Consider the following 17,502-nt stretch of genomic DNA (forward strand, 5'->3'; position numbering starts at 1 on the left):
CACAGACTTCAACCTCTTACAAATCATTGTCTTGATTTGAAGTGTGTGGGTGTGTTGCTATCTCCTAAATGTGTGTGTTGTGTTCCAGACGAGTCTGCCGGAGCTGGACAACCCGTTCTCCCAGAGACTCCGAGAGATCATCGACTCCTTCAGGTCACAACGGTCACGATACATGAAGGTCAGACTCCACTACCTCTCTCTGTCTCTCTCTCTCTTCTTTCTTCCCTCTGTATCTTTCCATCTCAATTTCTGTTTTGTCAGGGAACAATACTGCGACCAAAACAGTCACGTTGCAACCGTTTGACTTGGCAGTGCAACACACATTTTTAATTGGCACGCGTTACACCTTTTGTGAGACTAACTACCACATGGACACACTTCATGCGTGTGTTTGTTTGGATAAAGCTGTCTATTAAGTGCATGACAACTGAAACCTTTTAACACATTTCTACCAGCATGTCATCTGTACAACTAGAGGCAAAAAAAAACTCTAGATCACCTTTACTCCACACACAGAGATGCATACAAAGCTCCCCCTCCATTTGGCAAATCTGACCATAACTCTATCCTCCTGATTCCTGCTTACAAGCAAAAACTCAGAGGAAGTACCAGCGACGCGGAGTGATCAAACAGGCAACGTGTCAATACAGGACTAAGTTCGAATCGTACTACACCGGCTCTGATGCTCGACGGAGGTGGCAGGGCTTGCAAACTATCACAGATTACAAAGGGAAAACCATCTTGCGAGCTGCCCAGTGACGTGAGCCTAACAAACAAATCTAAATGCCTTTTTTATGCTCGCTTCAAGGCAAGCAACAACGACCCATGTATGAGAGCTCCTGCTGTTCCGGATGACTGTGTGATCACGCTCTCTGTAGCCAATGCAAGTAAAACCTTTAAACAGGTTAACAGACGGATTACCCTGATGCGTACTCAGAACATGCGCTGACCAGCTGGTGTCTTGAACTTGCCAACTTCTCCCTGACCCCGTCTGTAATACCTACATATTTCAAGCAGACCACCATCGTCCCTGTAACCAAGGTAACCTGTCTAGATGACTATCGCTCAGTAGCACTTGCATCTGTAGCCGTGAAATGTTTTGAAAGGCTGGCCATCCCTTACATCAACACCATCATCCCAGACACCTGAGACCCAGTCCAGTTCACGAACCACCGATGACGCAATGTCTATTACACTCCACACTGCCCTTTTCCACCTGGACAAATGGAACACCTACGTAAGAATGCTGTTCATTGACTACTCAGCGTTCAACACCGTAGTGCCTTCCAAGCTCAGGGCCCTGGGACTGACCACCTCCCTCTGCAACTGGATCCTGTACTTCGTGACGGGTCTCCCCCAGGTGGTGAGGGTAGGCAACAACACATCTGCCACGCTGACCCTCAACACGGGGGCCCTTCAGGGTTGTGTGCTTAGTCTCCTCCTGTACTCCCTGTTCACCCATGACTGTGTGGCCGCGCACGACTCCAACACCATTAAGTTTGCCAACATTCACGACGGTGGGAGGCCTGATTGACGCTGATGAGACAGCCTATAAGGAGGTAGTCAGAACACACCAACACCGTCGCGAAGAAGGCACGACAATGCCGCTTCCCCCTCAGGAGGCTGAGAAGATTTGGCACGGGCCCTCAGATCCTCAAACAGTTCTACAGCTGCACCATTGAGAACATCTTGACTGGCTGTATCACCGCTTGGTATGGCAGCTGCTAGGCGTCTGACCTCAAAGCGCTGCAGAGGGTAGTGTGGTCCTGTACATCACTCGGGCCGAGTCTGGGACCAAAATGCTCCTGAACAGCTTCGACCCCCCCCCCCCCCCAAATCATGACTGTTGAACAGTTAATCAAATGGCTACCTTTTTTTAATCTTTTTTTTATTTTGCACCGACTCCATGCACACTCACTGAACTTGACCCACACACACACTACGCTGACACTCCATCACACACTACATACGCTCACACACACGTGCACATTTTTCTTTTTAACTCTGCATTGTTGGGAAAGGGATCATAAGTAAGCATTTCACTGTGAAGTCTACACCTGTTATGTCCTGTGCATGTGACAAATAAATTAGATTTAGATTGTATTTAGTCAGGCAATGCTCGCATTATGCTAACAGATTAAAATTACGAGTGTCAATGTATAATACTGTTGGTAAGTCCTATTAAAACAAGCATTGTTCTTAGTAGGAACACATGCAATTTGAGTTGGAAAAACAATTCTGTAGGCTATTGCATTTAAATATAAAATGTAGGACCTTACATTTCATTAATTGATTTGTAATTTATTTATAAAGCCCTTCTCCACATCAGCAGTTGTTTTTCCCCAGACCTAAAAAAATGTCCCCTGATGTGGTTTAAGCGTTGTTGTGGACTTAGAACGTCCAATTTTGTTGTTTTTTCTATTAAAGTGAAAACATGAAGAAAAAAGAGGACTATCAGTCCTCCTCCCGAGTTTAATTATTTTTTCGAAGTATCGTTTTTTTTTCTTTTTTCTGACCTCTAGAGGATTTTGCAGAAAATAACACATGTCAATAACGCAATACATTTGGCACTTTATTTTCCGCCCCTCTTCTTTGCTGTTACAGTAAATCTATCCAAATCAACGTCAGAACACAAGTTAAAAGATGATAGCCAGGTTCTGGAAGGAATGCAGGCACATTATGGGCGACAGGCTCATTGTCATCAATCGTCATTTTCGACTAAATCATGTGCTTCTGCATTGCTTGCTCTTTGGGGTTTTAGACTGGGTTTCTGTATGAGCACTTTGTGACATCTGCTGCTGTAAAAAGGGCTTTATAAATGAATTTGATGTGCGTGTGCCACCAACTAGAAAAAGTGGAGATCCCTGGTTGTAGTACAGAAGCATAAGGTGTGTGTGTGTTAACATCTCTTTCTCTCTCCACACGTGTCTGTAGTTGATGGTGGTGAAGCAAGAGGACAAGGCGGAGCTAATCTTTAAGCACTTCCTGTGTGAGGACAAGAGCACCAGCGGAGGAGCTTCCTATGTCGACTTCCTGTGTCACATGCACAAGGAGATCCGCCAGCTACTCAGCTAGGGCCCTGATTTCTGACCCTTCAAACCTGACCCCGGCACCTCTCAAACACCCCCCCGATGCGTTTTATCTTTTATTTACCTAATAAACTTAACCCCTCCCCCTCTGTCAGCGAGAGGCCGGAGACGTATACACAGCCTCGTGGCAGATTCCGTGTGTCTGTCCTCATACGACTCTACTATTCCAAACGTCAGGCTCTAAAACAGCTGGAGCTGATCCACTGGCCAATGGAAGTGTGTGTGTGTCTTTTGTGAGTATGTTTGTGAGGGAGAGAGTTGCTGTTGATTGTAGTAGGTGTTCTGTCTGTAACACTAGCACTGAAAGGCTGTTGTGGGTGTACCGGCCGCTGGTAGAAACTCTCTTTTTGTATGATTCAGACCCAGTAGAGCTGAAGATGACAAACTATACATGACATGAAATAAATGTTGTTTTTTTTTTCCATCTCTAGAATTATTTTTCTATTTGTCTTATTCTCTCTCCCTCAGACATGACCTTGTGTGTGTGTGTGTGTGTGCGCGCTGACTTACAAACACTACTGAGGCAATAGGAGAGCGGGAGGAGTATATAGAGATCTGTGATTGAGGTGAAACTCCCCAAAAAAGTCTATGCATCTAATCATCCAGAGGGGTTTAAACGTTCAACCAGCGTGGGGGTCCCACTGACTCACACAGTATAGACTGTTTGGTTGAGGTGTGTGTGTCATGTTGTTTTACTAACGTGTGTGTATCAGCTTGACATGATGCCTGTTTGTCTTCCTGTCTGTGAAGGGAAGGAGTAACTGGCTGTGCTTCTCAAAATTGAGGTCAGTCTGAGAAAGTGTGATGAGAATAATGTTGGGCATAGTCATGTTCCGTAGGCACGAAAACAGGAGAGAACTATTTGAAAGGGGGGGGGGGGGGGGGGGGGTACTTGTGTTTTTGGTTTCCGTAGCAGAATGTTTTTGCTACGTGTTTTTGCTGAACATGACCCTGTGCTCTACACACAGCTGTGTCCGAGTTGTCCCACACTGCGGACGGTCTGCTATAGAACCTTGGTTCGTTTACACATATAACCTACGTCTATAACCTGTACAGAATTAAATCCTCCGGTTTTTAAACACCTGTGTCAAATGCTGTGGTTTGTCAGTCCTCTCCGTCGCCGCCGCTCACACATAAGCAGTCCTGCTTTTTTGTGTGCAGCTTCGTGTGTGGGTGGGAGGAAGGGTGGATGTGTGGGGTTCTGGAGGCAGATCCTGGTGAATTTCTCTAAAGGAAAAGAGGGATCCGTCGATACACCCTGACTTTTGCATTTGTTTTCATGTCTTAACACAAGTGTTGCTGCCCTCTTCTCTGACCCATCTCTCTGTTGAATGGACTTTCTTTCTGACTGACCGTGATCTGACCGTTTTCCTTTTCTGTGTTTTTGTCATTGCCTCCTGGACTGTTAATAAAGTTATTGAATCACCATGCCATGCTTCTCCCATCCCTGCTCTTATTGGCTTGTTGGTACTATGGTTACAGTAAGGGACTTTCTCCTAGCCAAACTCTTTGTCACTCATAAATTGCACCTGATAAGACTGCCCAAAAGTAGTGCACCATAATAAATTGCAGCCAAATACATTGACACCCTTGAGCTTTTCTTAAATAATTCCCTATTCTAAAATGTTGGTTTCCATACCTTATTGGATGAACCATTTAAAAAAATGTTTTGTCTACTTAAGTTGTTGGCAACCCGGAGATGGTATTTGCCCTCCACCATAGATTTGGATGTGGACTCTTAGCGGGCCACTAGAGCCGTCCAGCGTTTCTTCTTGAACCATTCCTGGGTACTTTTTGATGTGTGTTTGGGGTTGTCTTGCTGGAAGACCCACAGCCTTCAATGGAGACCCACGTTTTTGGACACAGCGTTGAACATTGGACTCAACACCAGATATTCTGCTGGTTTCAAGATGCCTTTGCTCACGTTTTAAGGCCCCTAGTACCAGAAGCAGAAAATCAACCCCACAGTATTACCAAACCACCCCCATGTTTGATTGTGGGGAGGGTGTTATTTTCATTGAATGCATCATTTGGTCATTGTAAACACTGCTCTGATCTGTGTTGTCAAAGAACTCAAAGAACCTCTTCCACAGGCTTTAGATTTGTTTTGGTGGGATTTTGAGAAGTTCCGCAGGAGGAGCTTCCTATGTCTACCAACGATCAAATTAAACGAACGTTCAAGAAAATAACACCCTCCCTACATTCAAACATAGGGAAGGTTTGATCATGTTGAGTTTCTTTGCTGTCTCTAGTACTGGGGGCCTTGAACATACGCAAGACATCATGAAAACATATTACCAAGGTGTTTTGGAGGTGAAATGTTCAACCCAGTGTCCAAAAACGGGGTCTCTGTTGGAGGATGGAGTGGCCAGCGAAGAGTCCAGATCTAAATCACATCTATGGCGAGAGCTGGAAAAAGCAGTTGGTGTTGGACACCCCGCAAGCGTTCAAGAATTAGAGCAGTTTGCTGCCGAAGACTGGGACAAATTGCTTGTAAAAAGGTGCAGCAAATCATTTGCAGTTATTTTTGCCAGAAGCTGTGCAACCAAGTACTAGCTACAGTGGAGCCAATGATTTTGAATTTACATTTTTTAATTTAGAAAATAAAGTTTACTAAGTCAAATGATTCTGTAAAGTTGCTTTTTCCGATTTCAAGTTATTTTAAAATAAATAATTCCCTATTTTAGAAAAGTGTCAATCCGTAAGCTCCAAAAGTATTGAGAGCGTGAACATTTTTGTTGTTTTGGCTTTGTACTCCAGCACTTGGGATTTGAAATGATACAATGACTAGGGTTAATGTGCAGACTGACAGCTTTCATTTCCATCCATATCTGGTGAACCTTTTAGAAATTACAACACTTTTGTACATAGTCCCCCCCTATTTTAGGGGATACATTTTTTTTGACAAATTCACTTGTGTGTTAAGAGTAGTCAAAATGTTAGTATTTGGTCCCATATTTTCCAAGCATGCAATGGTTACATCAAGCTTGTGACTATACACATTTGTTGGATGCATTTGCTGTTTGTTTTGGTTGTGTTTCAGATTATTTTTGTATCCAATAGAAATTAATGGGAAATAATGTATTGTCATTTTGGATTCCATGTGTGTAATGTCATAGTTTTGATGTCTTCACTATTCTGCAATGTAGAAAATAGTCAAAAGAAAGAAAACCCCTTGAAAAGAACAAAAGGGGGATACCTAGTCAGTTGTCCAACTGAATGTATTCAACTGAAATGTGTCTTCCGCATTTAATCCAACCCCTCTGAATGAGTAGGTGTGTCCGAACTTTTGAATGGTACTCTACATATAAGTGAATTTGTCCCAATACCTTTGCTCTCCTAAAATAGGGGGGGGGGGGGGACTATGTACAAAAAGTGCCGTCATTTCAAAACGGTTCACCTGATATGGATGAAAATACCCTAAAATGAAATCTGACAGTCTGAGCTTTAGCCTTGTATTCATTGTATCATATCCAAAGTGCTGGAGTACAGAGCCAAAACAACCTAAAATGAGTCACTGTCCCAGTACCTTTTCGAGCTCACTGCATTTGGCCGCAACTGTGTAGGTATCCTAGTAGGTAACAGATGGGTGAAAGGTCAGGCAGAGCACTACTACTAAATCCAACACTAGTCCAGGACCAGGTGGAGCTAATAAACAATGTTGCAGAAGAATAGTACAAATAGAATAGTGCTTTTTTTAAAGTATGCACTTTAATCCGATTACCATTCATTTATCATCACATCAGTCAGGTCTAGAGTGGTTCAAAGCACATATGTGAATATAGGTTTAGGGGTTACGTTATCTTTGTCATCTGCTGTATGTTACACACACAAAAACGTGTGTGATCTCCCTGAAGTCTCAGGTGTTCCTCCAGGGAGGCTACTCTACCTGACACGGGGACACTGACGAGTCCACCCAGCCTAGCCTAAACCCTGGATAGAATGGCTCAGTGGATGTGGAGTGGAACGTGTGCAGGTGGGTCAGTGTGTTAGAGGAGACACTGTAGAAGGACAGAGTGCCAGCCGGCCAGTCCAGATACCCCCTCTCTCTCTAACAGAGTAGGAGTGTGGTTATGTCAGTGCTCTTGTCATTGTGCCATGTAGTGTAACTGTCATTAGAGCAGTTCAGACTCCAGGACACAGCATTTCATCCGAAACCAGCAGTCATGTCCCTCTCCTCTCCTTCTGATCCCACTCCACTCTGTCTCCCAATAGCAGCGCCCAGTCAGACCCTCTCCACAGCAGCTTCCTCCAGCAGTCAAATCTCTCTGGGTGATCAGGAAACGGCTGCTCTTTCCCTCACATCACCTTCCTGTTCTCCGCAGACAGCGAGAGCCCTCTGTGTGCTGTGTTTGGGTCCAGTCTGAGGTCACGGGTATCTGGGAGAGAAAAAAAGGAAACTCATAGTAGAATATCACACCCATACAGTACATACATCTCTGTGGTCCTGGTCTGATCCTGAACTCAGCGCAGTACGCCACACTGTCGGAGAGAGAGAGGCAGTAAAACAGGGCTGGGATTCACAGTCTCACTCAATCCCAAACCGAGTTAATGTCTTTACTGTTTTTTACACATTCATTCTTTCCTATGTTTCCTCAGTTTACAGTGTGGATCTTCCAGTACAGCAGAGAGAAGCTTCACTCCTGAGTCTCCTGGGTGATTGTAGCTCAGGTCCTGCTCTCTCAGGTGTGAGCGGTTGGAATTGAGAGGGGAGGCCATAAAACCACATCCTTCCACTGTGAAAGTACAAAGTGAAAACCTATAAACAAAAAGAGAAAAACGTTTAACATTTTAGCTGCCTCTAAAAGTGGTGATAAGCAAATATTACATGTATATACTTGTTTTCTACCAGTATAACCAGAATGTTTATAAAACACTCACCTTACTATCACCAGTTTACTGTCTGGACTGCCCAGTGTTTACAGTTTACTGTCTGGACTGCCCAGTGTTTACAGTTTACAGTCTGGACTGCCCAGTGTTTACAGTTTACTGTCTGGACTGCACAGTGTTTACAGTTTACAGTCTGGACTGCCCAGTGTTTACAGTGCCCAGTGTTTACAGTTTACTGTCTGGACTGCCCAGTGTTTACAGTTTACTGTCTGGACTGCACAGTGTGTACAGTTTACAGTCTGGACTGCCCAGTGTTTACAGTGCCCAGTGCTTACAGTGCCCAGTGTTTACAGTTTACTGTCTGGACTGCCCAGTGTTTACAGTTTACAGTCTGGACTTCCCAGTGTTTACAGTGCCCCGTGTTTAGAGTTTACTGTCTAGACTGCCCAGTGTTTACAGTTTACAGTCTGGACTGCCCAGTGTTTACAGTTTACAGTCTGGACTGCCCAGTGTTTACAGTTTACTGTCTGGACTGCCCAGTGTTTACAGTGCCCAGTGCCCAGTGTTTACAGTGCCCAGTGTTTACAGTCTGGACTGCCCAGTGTTTACAGTTTACAGTGCCCAGTGTTTGCAGTTTACAGTCTGGACTGCCCAGTGTTTACAGTTTGTAGTCTGGACTACCCAGTGTTTACAGTTTACAGTCTGGACTGCCCAGTGTTTACAGTTTACTGTCTGGACTGCCCAGTGTTTACAGTCTGGACTACCCAGTGTTTACAGTTTACAGTGCCCAGTGTTTACAGTTTACTGTCTGGACTGCCCAGTGTGTACAGCTTACAGTCTGGACTGCCCAGTGTTTACAGTTTACAGTCTGGACTGCCCAGTGTTTACAGTTTACAGTCTGGACTGCCCAGTGTTTACAGTTTACTGTCTGGACTGCCCAGTGTTTACAATTTACGGTCTGGACTGCCCAGTGTTTACAGTTTACAGTTTGGACTGCCCCGTGTTTACAGTTTACAGTGCCCAGTGTTTACAGTTTACTGTCTGGTCTGCCCAGTTTTTACAGTTTACAGTCTGAACTGCTCAGTGTTTACAGTTTACTGTCTTGTCTACCCAATGTTTACAGTTTACTGTCTGGACTGCCCAGTGTTTACAGTTTACTGTCTGGACTGCCCAGTGTTTACAGTTTACTGTCTGGACTGCCCAGTGTTTACAGTTTACTGTCTGGACTGCCCAGTGTTTACAGTTTACAGTGTGGACTTGCCAGTCCAGAAGAGGGCAACTTCACCCCTGAATCATACAGGTCATTGTCACTCATGTCCATCTCTCTCTGGTGTGAGGAGTACTAAGAGCTGAGGCCAATGCTTCACAGCATCTCTCTGTGAGTTTGCGTCGATTCAGCCTAAGAAATATAATGGATAAACTCAACTCTTAACCTGACTAAACTGAAAGAGTGAGAAGAGTGTGTGCAGTGTCTGTTGATGTGATCTGAGGTATTGCTGTTGATTTTGTACTCACATGGCTGTTCTGGAGGCTTTGATTACCGGCAGCAGCCTCAGAAGACCCTCCTCTGATCTGGAGTATTTCTTTAGGTCAAACTCACCCAGCTCCTCTTCTGAAGTCAGCAACACAAAAACCAGTGCTGACCACTGTGCAGGTGACAGACTTCCTGAGCTCAGGTGGCTTTGGATCTCTTCCACTAGAGAATGGTCATGTAGTTCATGTATTCAGACAGTGGAATAGATTGATGCATCTTTCTGGAGAGGGATTCTCATTTGAAATGATCTTTGATGGGCTTGACTGTTTCCTTGTTGGTCTGTGATCTGCTTATCCTCTGAGTTAGCAAGTCTCGTAGGAGAATCTGATTGGACTCCAGTGAGAGAAGCCCAGAAGGAAGCGGAGGAAAGGTTCCAGGTGTCCACTCACTCTGTATGGCCTTTTCCACTGCTGCTTTGTAAAAGCCGGTTGAAGATGAATCTCTGAATGGAAAATGTTTTAAAAAAGGATTGCTGTTTGGCTAATAGATTCAAATGATCACCGAAGAATGTGAGAAACACATACAGAGCAGCCATAAACTCCTGAGTACTGAGATGGACAAAGCAGAAACCTTTCCCTGGCACAGGGTCGATTCCTCACTGAAGATCTCAGTGTACACTCCTGAGTACGCATACGCCTCCCTGACGTTTATGCCACACTCTTTCACGTCTTCCTCATAGAAGATCAGGTTGCCTTTCTCCAGCTGTTGGAAAGCTGGAGTTTTTCGAAGGGACTTGATGCTTTTTCTCATCGAGTCAGGGCCAAGGTTTCCTCTTCTGTGAAGCATATGACTCATGTCTTTCTCTTGAAATACCAGGAAATGTGAGTACATCTGTGTCAGGGTCTTGGGCGTCTCTCCACTCTCTGCTTTTACCAGCTTGTTCTCCAGAACGGTGGCTGCGATCCAACAGAGTACAGGTACAGTGCCTTGCGAAAGTATTCGGCCCCCTTGAACTTTGCGACCTTTTGCCACATTTCAGGCTTCAAACATAAAGATATAAAACTGTATTTTTTGTGAAGAATCAACAAGTGGGACACAATCATGAAGTGGAACGACATTTATTGGATATTTCAAACTTTTTTAACAAATCAAAAACTGAAAAATTGGGCGTGCAAAATTATTCAGCCCCTTACAGTGCAGCAAACTCTCTCCAGAAGTTCAGTGAGGATCTCTGAATGATCCAATGTTGACCTAAATGACTAATGATGATAAATACAATCCACCTGTGTGTAATCAAGTCTCCGTATAAATGCACCTGCACTGTGATAGTCTCAGAGGTCCGTTGAAAGCGCAGAGAGCATCATGAAGAACATGGAACACACCAGGCAGGTCCGAGATACTGTTGTGAAGAAGTTTAAAGCCGGATTTGGATACAAAAAGATTTCCCAAGCTTTAAACATCCCAAGGAGCACTGTGTAAGCGATAATATTGAAATGGAAGGAGTATCAGACCACTGCAAATCTACCAAGACCTGGCCGTCCCTCTAAACTTTCAGCTCATACAAGGAGAAGAATGATCAGAGATGCAGCCAAGAGACCCATGATCACTCTGGATGAACTGCAGAGATCTACAGCTGAGGTGGGAGACTCTGTCCATAGGACAACAATCAGTCGTATATTGCACAAATCTGGCCTTTATGGAAGAGTGGCAAGAAGAAAGCCATTTCTTAAAGATATCCATAAAAAGTGTTGTTTAAAGTTTGCCACAAGCCACCTGGGAGACACACCAAACATGTGGAAGAAGGTGCTCTGGTCAGATGAAACCAAAATTGAACTTTTTGGCAACAATGCAAAACGTTATGTTTGGCGTAAAAGCAACACAGCTCATCACCATGAACACACCATCCCCACTGTCAAACATGGTGGTGGCAGCATCATGGTTTGGGCCTGCTTTTCTTCAGCAGGGACAGGGAAGATGGTTAAAATTGATGGGAAGATGGATGGAGCCAAATACGGGACCATTCTGGAAGAAAACCTGATGGAGTCTGCAAAAGGCCTGAGACTGGGACGAAGATTTGTCTTCCAACAAGACAATGATCCAAAACATAAAGCAAAATGTTCAATGGAATGGTTCAAAAATAAACATATCCAGGTATTAGAATGGCCAAGTCAAAGTCCAGAAATGAATCCAATCGAGAATCTGTGGAAAGAACTGAAAACTGCTGTTCACAAATGCTCTCCATCCAACCTCACTGAGCTCGAGCTGTTTTGCAAGGAGGAATGGGAAAAAAAATTCAGTCTCTCGATGTGCAAAACTGATAGAGACATACCCCAAGCGACTTACAGCTGTAATCGCAGCAAAAGGTGGCGCTACAAAGTATTAACTTAAGGGGGCTGAATAATTTTGCATGCCCAATTTTTCAGTTTTTGATTTGTTAAAAAAGTTTGAAATATCCAATAAATGTCGTTCCACTTCATGATTGTGTCCCACTTGTTGTTGATTCTTCACAAAAAAATACAGTTTTATGTCTTTATGTTTGAAGCCTGAAATGTGGCAAAAGGTCGCAAAGTTCAAGGGGGCCGAATACTTTCGCAAGGCACTGTATGTGGCACATGATGTAGAGGCTTCTTGATGTCTTTATGTGTGTGATAATTCTGCTGACCAGGTTCTCATCACTGATTCTCTTCCTGAAGTACTCCTCCTTTTGTGGGTCATTGAACCCGCTTACCTCTGTCATCTGGTCAACACACTCAGGAAGGGATCTGATTGTCTGCTGCAAGTCGGGAGGTTATCCAAAGTTGAGCAGAGGGAAGCAGAGGTTTGTTAGCAGTACGTCCACTGAGGTTGACTCGGTTCTGTCAAACAATACGTCATTGTTGTGGAAGTCTAGAGGAAGTCGACACTCATCCAGACCACCGAACACAAATAAAACCTGATTCTTCTTGTAGTTTGATATCTCTGACTCTTTTGTTTCCTGTGTGTTTCTTGTGTTGCTGGTCTCCTGGATGCTGTCTCCATCGGTCTCACCTCATGTTCATTACTGAGCTTTGTACGTCTGTGTAGACCATGTCGTAGCAGAATCAGAATTAGTTAGGTAACATTGATAAATAAGATGTTTTATTTACATAATAATGCTTATGTGAGATATTTGTCATTAGAATGTCTTCTTTTGGATAATACTGTTGGCAGTTGCATTTTCCTCTTTCTTCTCCAGGGAAAAGTCACTTGGGGCCCAGAGTGGGGAGAGGTCAGGCTTGTCTTTTATCTGTCTGGAAATAGGCAGAATTTCAGAAAGGGAGAAGTCAGAATGGAACAGTGTCTTCCAATGTATCAGTTAAACCATGTGAAGGGCTCCACAATGTCTGTGCCAGTCACTCCCCTCTGTGAGTTTATCCAGGAGGGGGTGTATTTGAGATGGGAGTATCTAGAATTGACAATTGATATATGCCATTGGATGAGGTAATGTTATGGTACTAAGAAGTACCAGGAACGAGATTACAATCTCGGTTTAGGAGACCAAAATGAACAATAATTTATAGCTAATGCTATCTGGCTATGGGGATACTCCTCTTTCAAGTAAAAGGCACTTTGTGAAGTTCCTAAGATCTGTGGGGGGTGGATCTTTGCTATAAAAGATCTCAGTTGCCATTTTGTAAGCACTCTCAGATAATTAATTTATAGACAATGAATTGATCTGAGAGTCACAGGGCTATGGTGAAGCTCATTTAATTAAAATATGAAGTTTATGTATAACTCTGACTGGTGTGTGCTTTGTAACTCTCCTTATTTAGTAATACAGGAAATTTCCACGACAACCAGTGGCGATTTGTTGGGGGAGCCTTGTCTGGCAGCGAAATAGTTCATTTAGCCTTATTTACTGCCTTTTTAAAAAACATAGCTGGTATGGCTGACTTGCTTAAACAAATGTGGCTTCTACTGACAATTGACATGTGCAAACTATGGCATAAGGGAACGATGAGTGGATAAGAGGCAATCCGTAATTTTGATTAAGACATTAATGAGCGAGTTAAGATGGACGTAGTTAATATAACTATTTGTTCAGCACTTTTGAAATGTACAGCGACAGAATTCAGAACATGGGCCATTCTTACAATATTCTCTCTGTACACCAAGTAGGATAAAAAAAAGTGGGCATATGAGCAGACAGTGAAAACTCATACAATATTAAATGATGTAATTTCTATAAAACAGGCTATAGGCTACATGTGCACCACCAAGTCAGAACAGTAGGCTAAGTTGTGAGAGGATTTCTAACTAAGATTTTGAAAGTAAGATTTTGACATGATCAGTCCAATCAAAGCTACGGTAGATATCGTGTGATTTGACGTCATTTTATTTGTAGCCAATGACCTTGAGCCTTCTTGGATGGACACTTCTAATGTAAATATATGGCAGCACCCAAGGGGCTTGAATTTTTGAGCTCTACCCGTAGATTTTGCGGTGACGTAGTCTCCCCATGAGTGACAGAACACTGAGCCAATCACAGCGCAACTAGAGAACATTACCAAAACCTACACTCCGTATTTCCCTTTGGGTGCCCCACCACAACAGAAAACACTGAGCTAGGCTGAAACACCTGCATTTTGTAGCTGCCTTTCTCAACAAAAAAAACACAAAAAGAGACCATGTTAGTATGCAGCTTTATTAACTCAATTATTTTTTTTCAGATATTGTTTGCAAACTGATATGTGACAGGTATGTGACATGCAAAACAGGCTTCAAACACACAGTAGAACCTCCTTTTCAGATTGAGTTTGAGTTTTAGTTGGCACCTCTCCATGTATGTAAAATGTGTATGTGTATGTAAAATGTGTATGTGTATGTAAAATGTGTATGTGTATGTAAAATGTGTGTACATGTAGCAGAAAAGCTGTAAATAAATAAAAAATGTTAAAACGTGTGTCATCCCTGATGGGTTAAAATATATATTTTTAAATAATAATAATACAAAAGATGGCACCTCTAGATTCGCTCATCTGGTAAAATAAACAAGTGACAAACACAGTACAAAAAGGTTCCTGTTTGTAAAATAGATGGTTCTGTGGATTATCCTGTACATATTCCACTCAAACTGAAACTGTTTCGAGACTGCAGTATAATCATGCAGGTTTAGGGTGTGGCGGATGAATCAGAATAAGTTGGGTAACATAGATAAATAATAATAATATGTTTTATTTACATAATATGCTTATGTGAGATACTTGTCATTAGAATGTATCCTTTTGGACTATAGTGTTGGCAGTTGCACTTTTTTCTCAGCTGGGGCTCAGCCACTTGGGGCTCAGTCATTTGGGGCTCAGTCATTTGGGGCCCAGAGAGGGGAGAGGTCAGGCTTGTCTTTAGTATGTCACTGGTGCTATGCAGAATATCAGAAAGGGAAGAGAACAGGATGGAACATTGTCTTCATATGTGAATGTATTTGTTAAACCATGTGAAGGGATGGCGTGATTAAAGAGGAACTAATTACTTGTCTCTACAATGTCTGTGCGCAAGTCACTCCCCTCAGTGAGCTTGTCCAGGAGTGGGGTCAAGAGGGGGTTTACTTGAGATGGGAGTATCTAGAATTGACAATTGAGTCATGCCTTGGATGAGGTAATGTTTTTGTACTATGAAGTACCAGGAACGAGATTTGAACTTCGTCTTAGAGACCAAACTAAACGATAATTTATAGCGAATGCTATCTGGCTATGGAATACTCCTCTCTCAAGTAAAAGTATTTCTTTGTGAACTGTCCCTAAGATCTGTGGTTCGTCATGTAAGTTGAGAGGGGTGTATCTTGGCTATAGAAGATCTTTGTATTCTTCTGTAGGCACTCTCAGAATTCATTATTGACACAGAATTGATCTGAGAATCAAAAGGGCTATGGTAAAGCTCATATTATTAAAGATGAAGTTTAAGTATAACTCTGACTGGTGTGTGGTTTGTAACTCTCCTCATTTGGTAATACAGGAAATTGCCATGACAAGGGCTGTTTGATCTTGCGCTCTCTAAATACAGGTTACTGGACAACGTTGCAATCTTGTGGTTCCTCATACCAAAATCAACTTCAGTTCCAAAGCGTTTCCCTGTTCTTACCACTGCCCGAACAACCTTCTCCATACAGATCTACAGTAAGACTGCCAAACACCCCATTCTATCTGTCTTACCGTTGTCCTCAGTCTTTACAAGAACAGGTTGAAACATGGTGAGACAGGCAGGTGAGGCTTTAGATTAAACGACGGGCTCTGAGAAGAGAGACAGAGAGGTGGAAAGAGGAAAGAACAAGATAAATTACTTGAAATACTTAACGCAAGGGGATTTACATTTTTAGAACTCATCAATACTTTAGAAGTATGTAGGCTGCTTACCATCTATGGAGTTGACTCTGATGTTGAAGTGAATTGGACCATCAATATAACAGCCTGGGTGTGAAGGGGCCACAACATGGCCGCCAGTCTGAGATGTACAGGTGAGGTAGACAGGAGAGGCAGGAACCGGAATTGAGGCAGCTGCTCCATCAATCTCAGCCTTTACAGAGAGAGCGAAAGAGAATCGTTTTTTTCTCAACTCCTACACAGATTTTTCCAGCATATTTCTTTTCTCAAGCAATACTAAGCAGTGCAGGAGTGAAAGAATATGGTATACCCACCTTGGTGATCTGCCATTCACTTCTGATTCATCTTCATGATTTCCAGGGAGATCGTCATAGCTCCATCGTGGCCGTGGGAGTTCACCATGGTATCCGCGGTGTCTTGCCTGTCGGCGTTCTCCAGATGGCCCTTGGGGATGAGATGAAAGCCATCTGGTACGTTCTGAGTCAGGTACCAGTGAAATGTCCAACCATGTGTGTGAAATGCTCCTTCAGAGTAGCCCGTGGCAGCTCGGAGACAGGAGCAGGTGTCGCCATCGTAGAGCACAGTAAGCACAGAACACTTCAGGCACGGACATGTTCAAAACGTGTTGACCTGAACGTTGTGCATCTATTCAGGCGGGTTCTCTGCAGAAATGGAACAACTATTTCTCGGTCTAGCTTCTGAAATGTCCATCACTCCTTTACTTTGCATCACTACATCTCCCTCTCTCTCTTGCTGTCTCTCTCTATTAGTCATCTCTTTGTTTTCTGTCTCATGCAAATGTCCTTTCGTGCCAGTGTACCAGTCAGGGAAACAGTTTCCTGTATGATGGGCTTGGTGGCATGCTGCAGATGAAAACAGGGAGCTGTCTGTCTGTGGTTTGATGTTCATTGCTAAAAACGGTCATTTCCCCAGACTCTACCATGTTATGTTGAATCATGGGTGTCTTTTTCATGTCCTCACATGGCCCGCAGAGCCCAACAGCTCTACCTTCTGCCGTATTAGTTAAGCTAGTATCCCTCTGATAACTTCCCCACTGGGCAATTCAACGTCTATTCCACGTTGGTTCAGCGTAATTTCATTGAAATGACGTGGAAACAATGTTGATTCAACCAGTGTGTGCCCAGTGGGTCCTTTGGGCTGCGGTGGCAGAATATGACACAACCTGTGTCATATTGTACTATTGAGGACCAGAGATTAGTAGAACTGTCTAACATCATCAGAACCACAAATGTAATTCCTTGTACACAACAATTCAAATGCTACTGACATAAGAAAATGGCAAAGGATCCATTTGTTCCATATTGTGGTTTGCACAAACACTGATTTTGTTTCTTTTTGGCTCATTTAATTGAAATCAATTATAGTCAAACAAACAATTATACACTGTGTGCAAAACAAACACCCTGTTGCCCTCAAAACAGCTTCAATTCGTCGGGGCATGGACTCTACAAGGTGTCTAATGCGTTCCAGAAGGATGCTGGCCCACGTTGACTCCAATGCTTCCCACAGTCAAGTTGGCTGGATGCCCTTTGGGTGGTGGACCATTATTGATACACACGGGAAACTGTTGAGCATCAAAAACAGCAGTGTTGCAGTTCTTGACGCAAACCAGTCCGCTTGGCACCTACTACCATACACCCTTCAAAAGCAGTTAAATGTCTGTCATGCCCATTCCCCATCTGAATGGCACACAAACACAATCCATGTCTCAGTTATCTCAAGGCTGAAAAATCCTTATTTAACCTGTCCCCTC

General features: G+C 43.4%; 1 protein-coding gene and 1 pseudogene across 4 annotated transcripts in view; one reads left to right on the forward strand and one right to left on the reverse strand.

Moving 5' to 3' along the window:
* Nucleotides 1-4,519, forward strand: part of LOC110498741 (protein transport protein Sec24C) — a 31,507-nt gene extending 26,988 nt beyond the window's left edge. For all 4 annotated transcript variants that reach the window (XM_036955765.2, XM_036955762.2, XM_036955763.2 and 1 more), the window contains 2 exons: nt 89-178; nt 2,935-4,519. In XM_036955765.2, coding sequence (XP_036811660.2) covers nt 89-178; nt 2,935-3,075 — 231 coding nt within the window. In that variant the 3' untranslated portion in view covers nt 3,076-4,519. The remainder of the gene's footprint in view (nt 1-88; nt 179-2,934) is intronic.
* A 4,680-nt stretch (nt 4,520-9,199) lies between these two features.
* Nucleotides 9,200-16,300, reverse strand: LOC149974415 (NLR family CARD domain-containing protein 3-like; annotated as a pseudogene).
* Between the last annotated feature and the right edge of the window lie 1,202 nt (nt 16,301-17,502).

Source organism: Oncorhynchus mykiss, chromosome 20 (assembly GCF_057628025.1).
Source record: "Oncorhynchus mykiss isolate SJ-2025 chromosome 20, ASM5762802v1, whole genome shotgun sequence".
In the NCBI taxonomy this organism is placed as follows: Eukaryota; Metazoa; Chordata; class Actinopteri; order Salmoniformes; family Salmonidae; genus Oncorhynchus; species Oncorhynchus mykiss.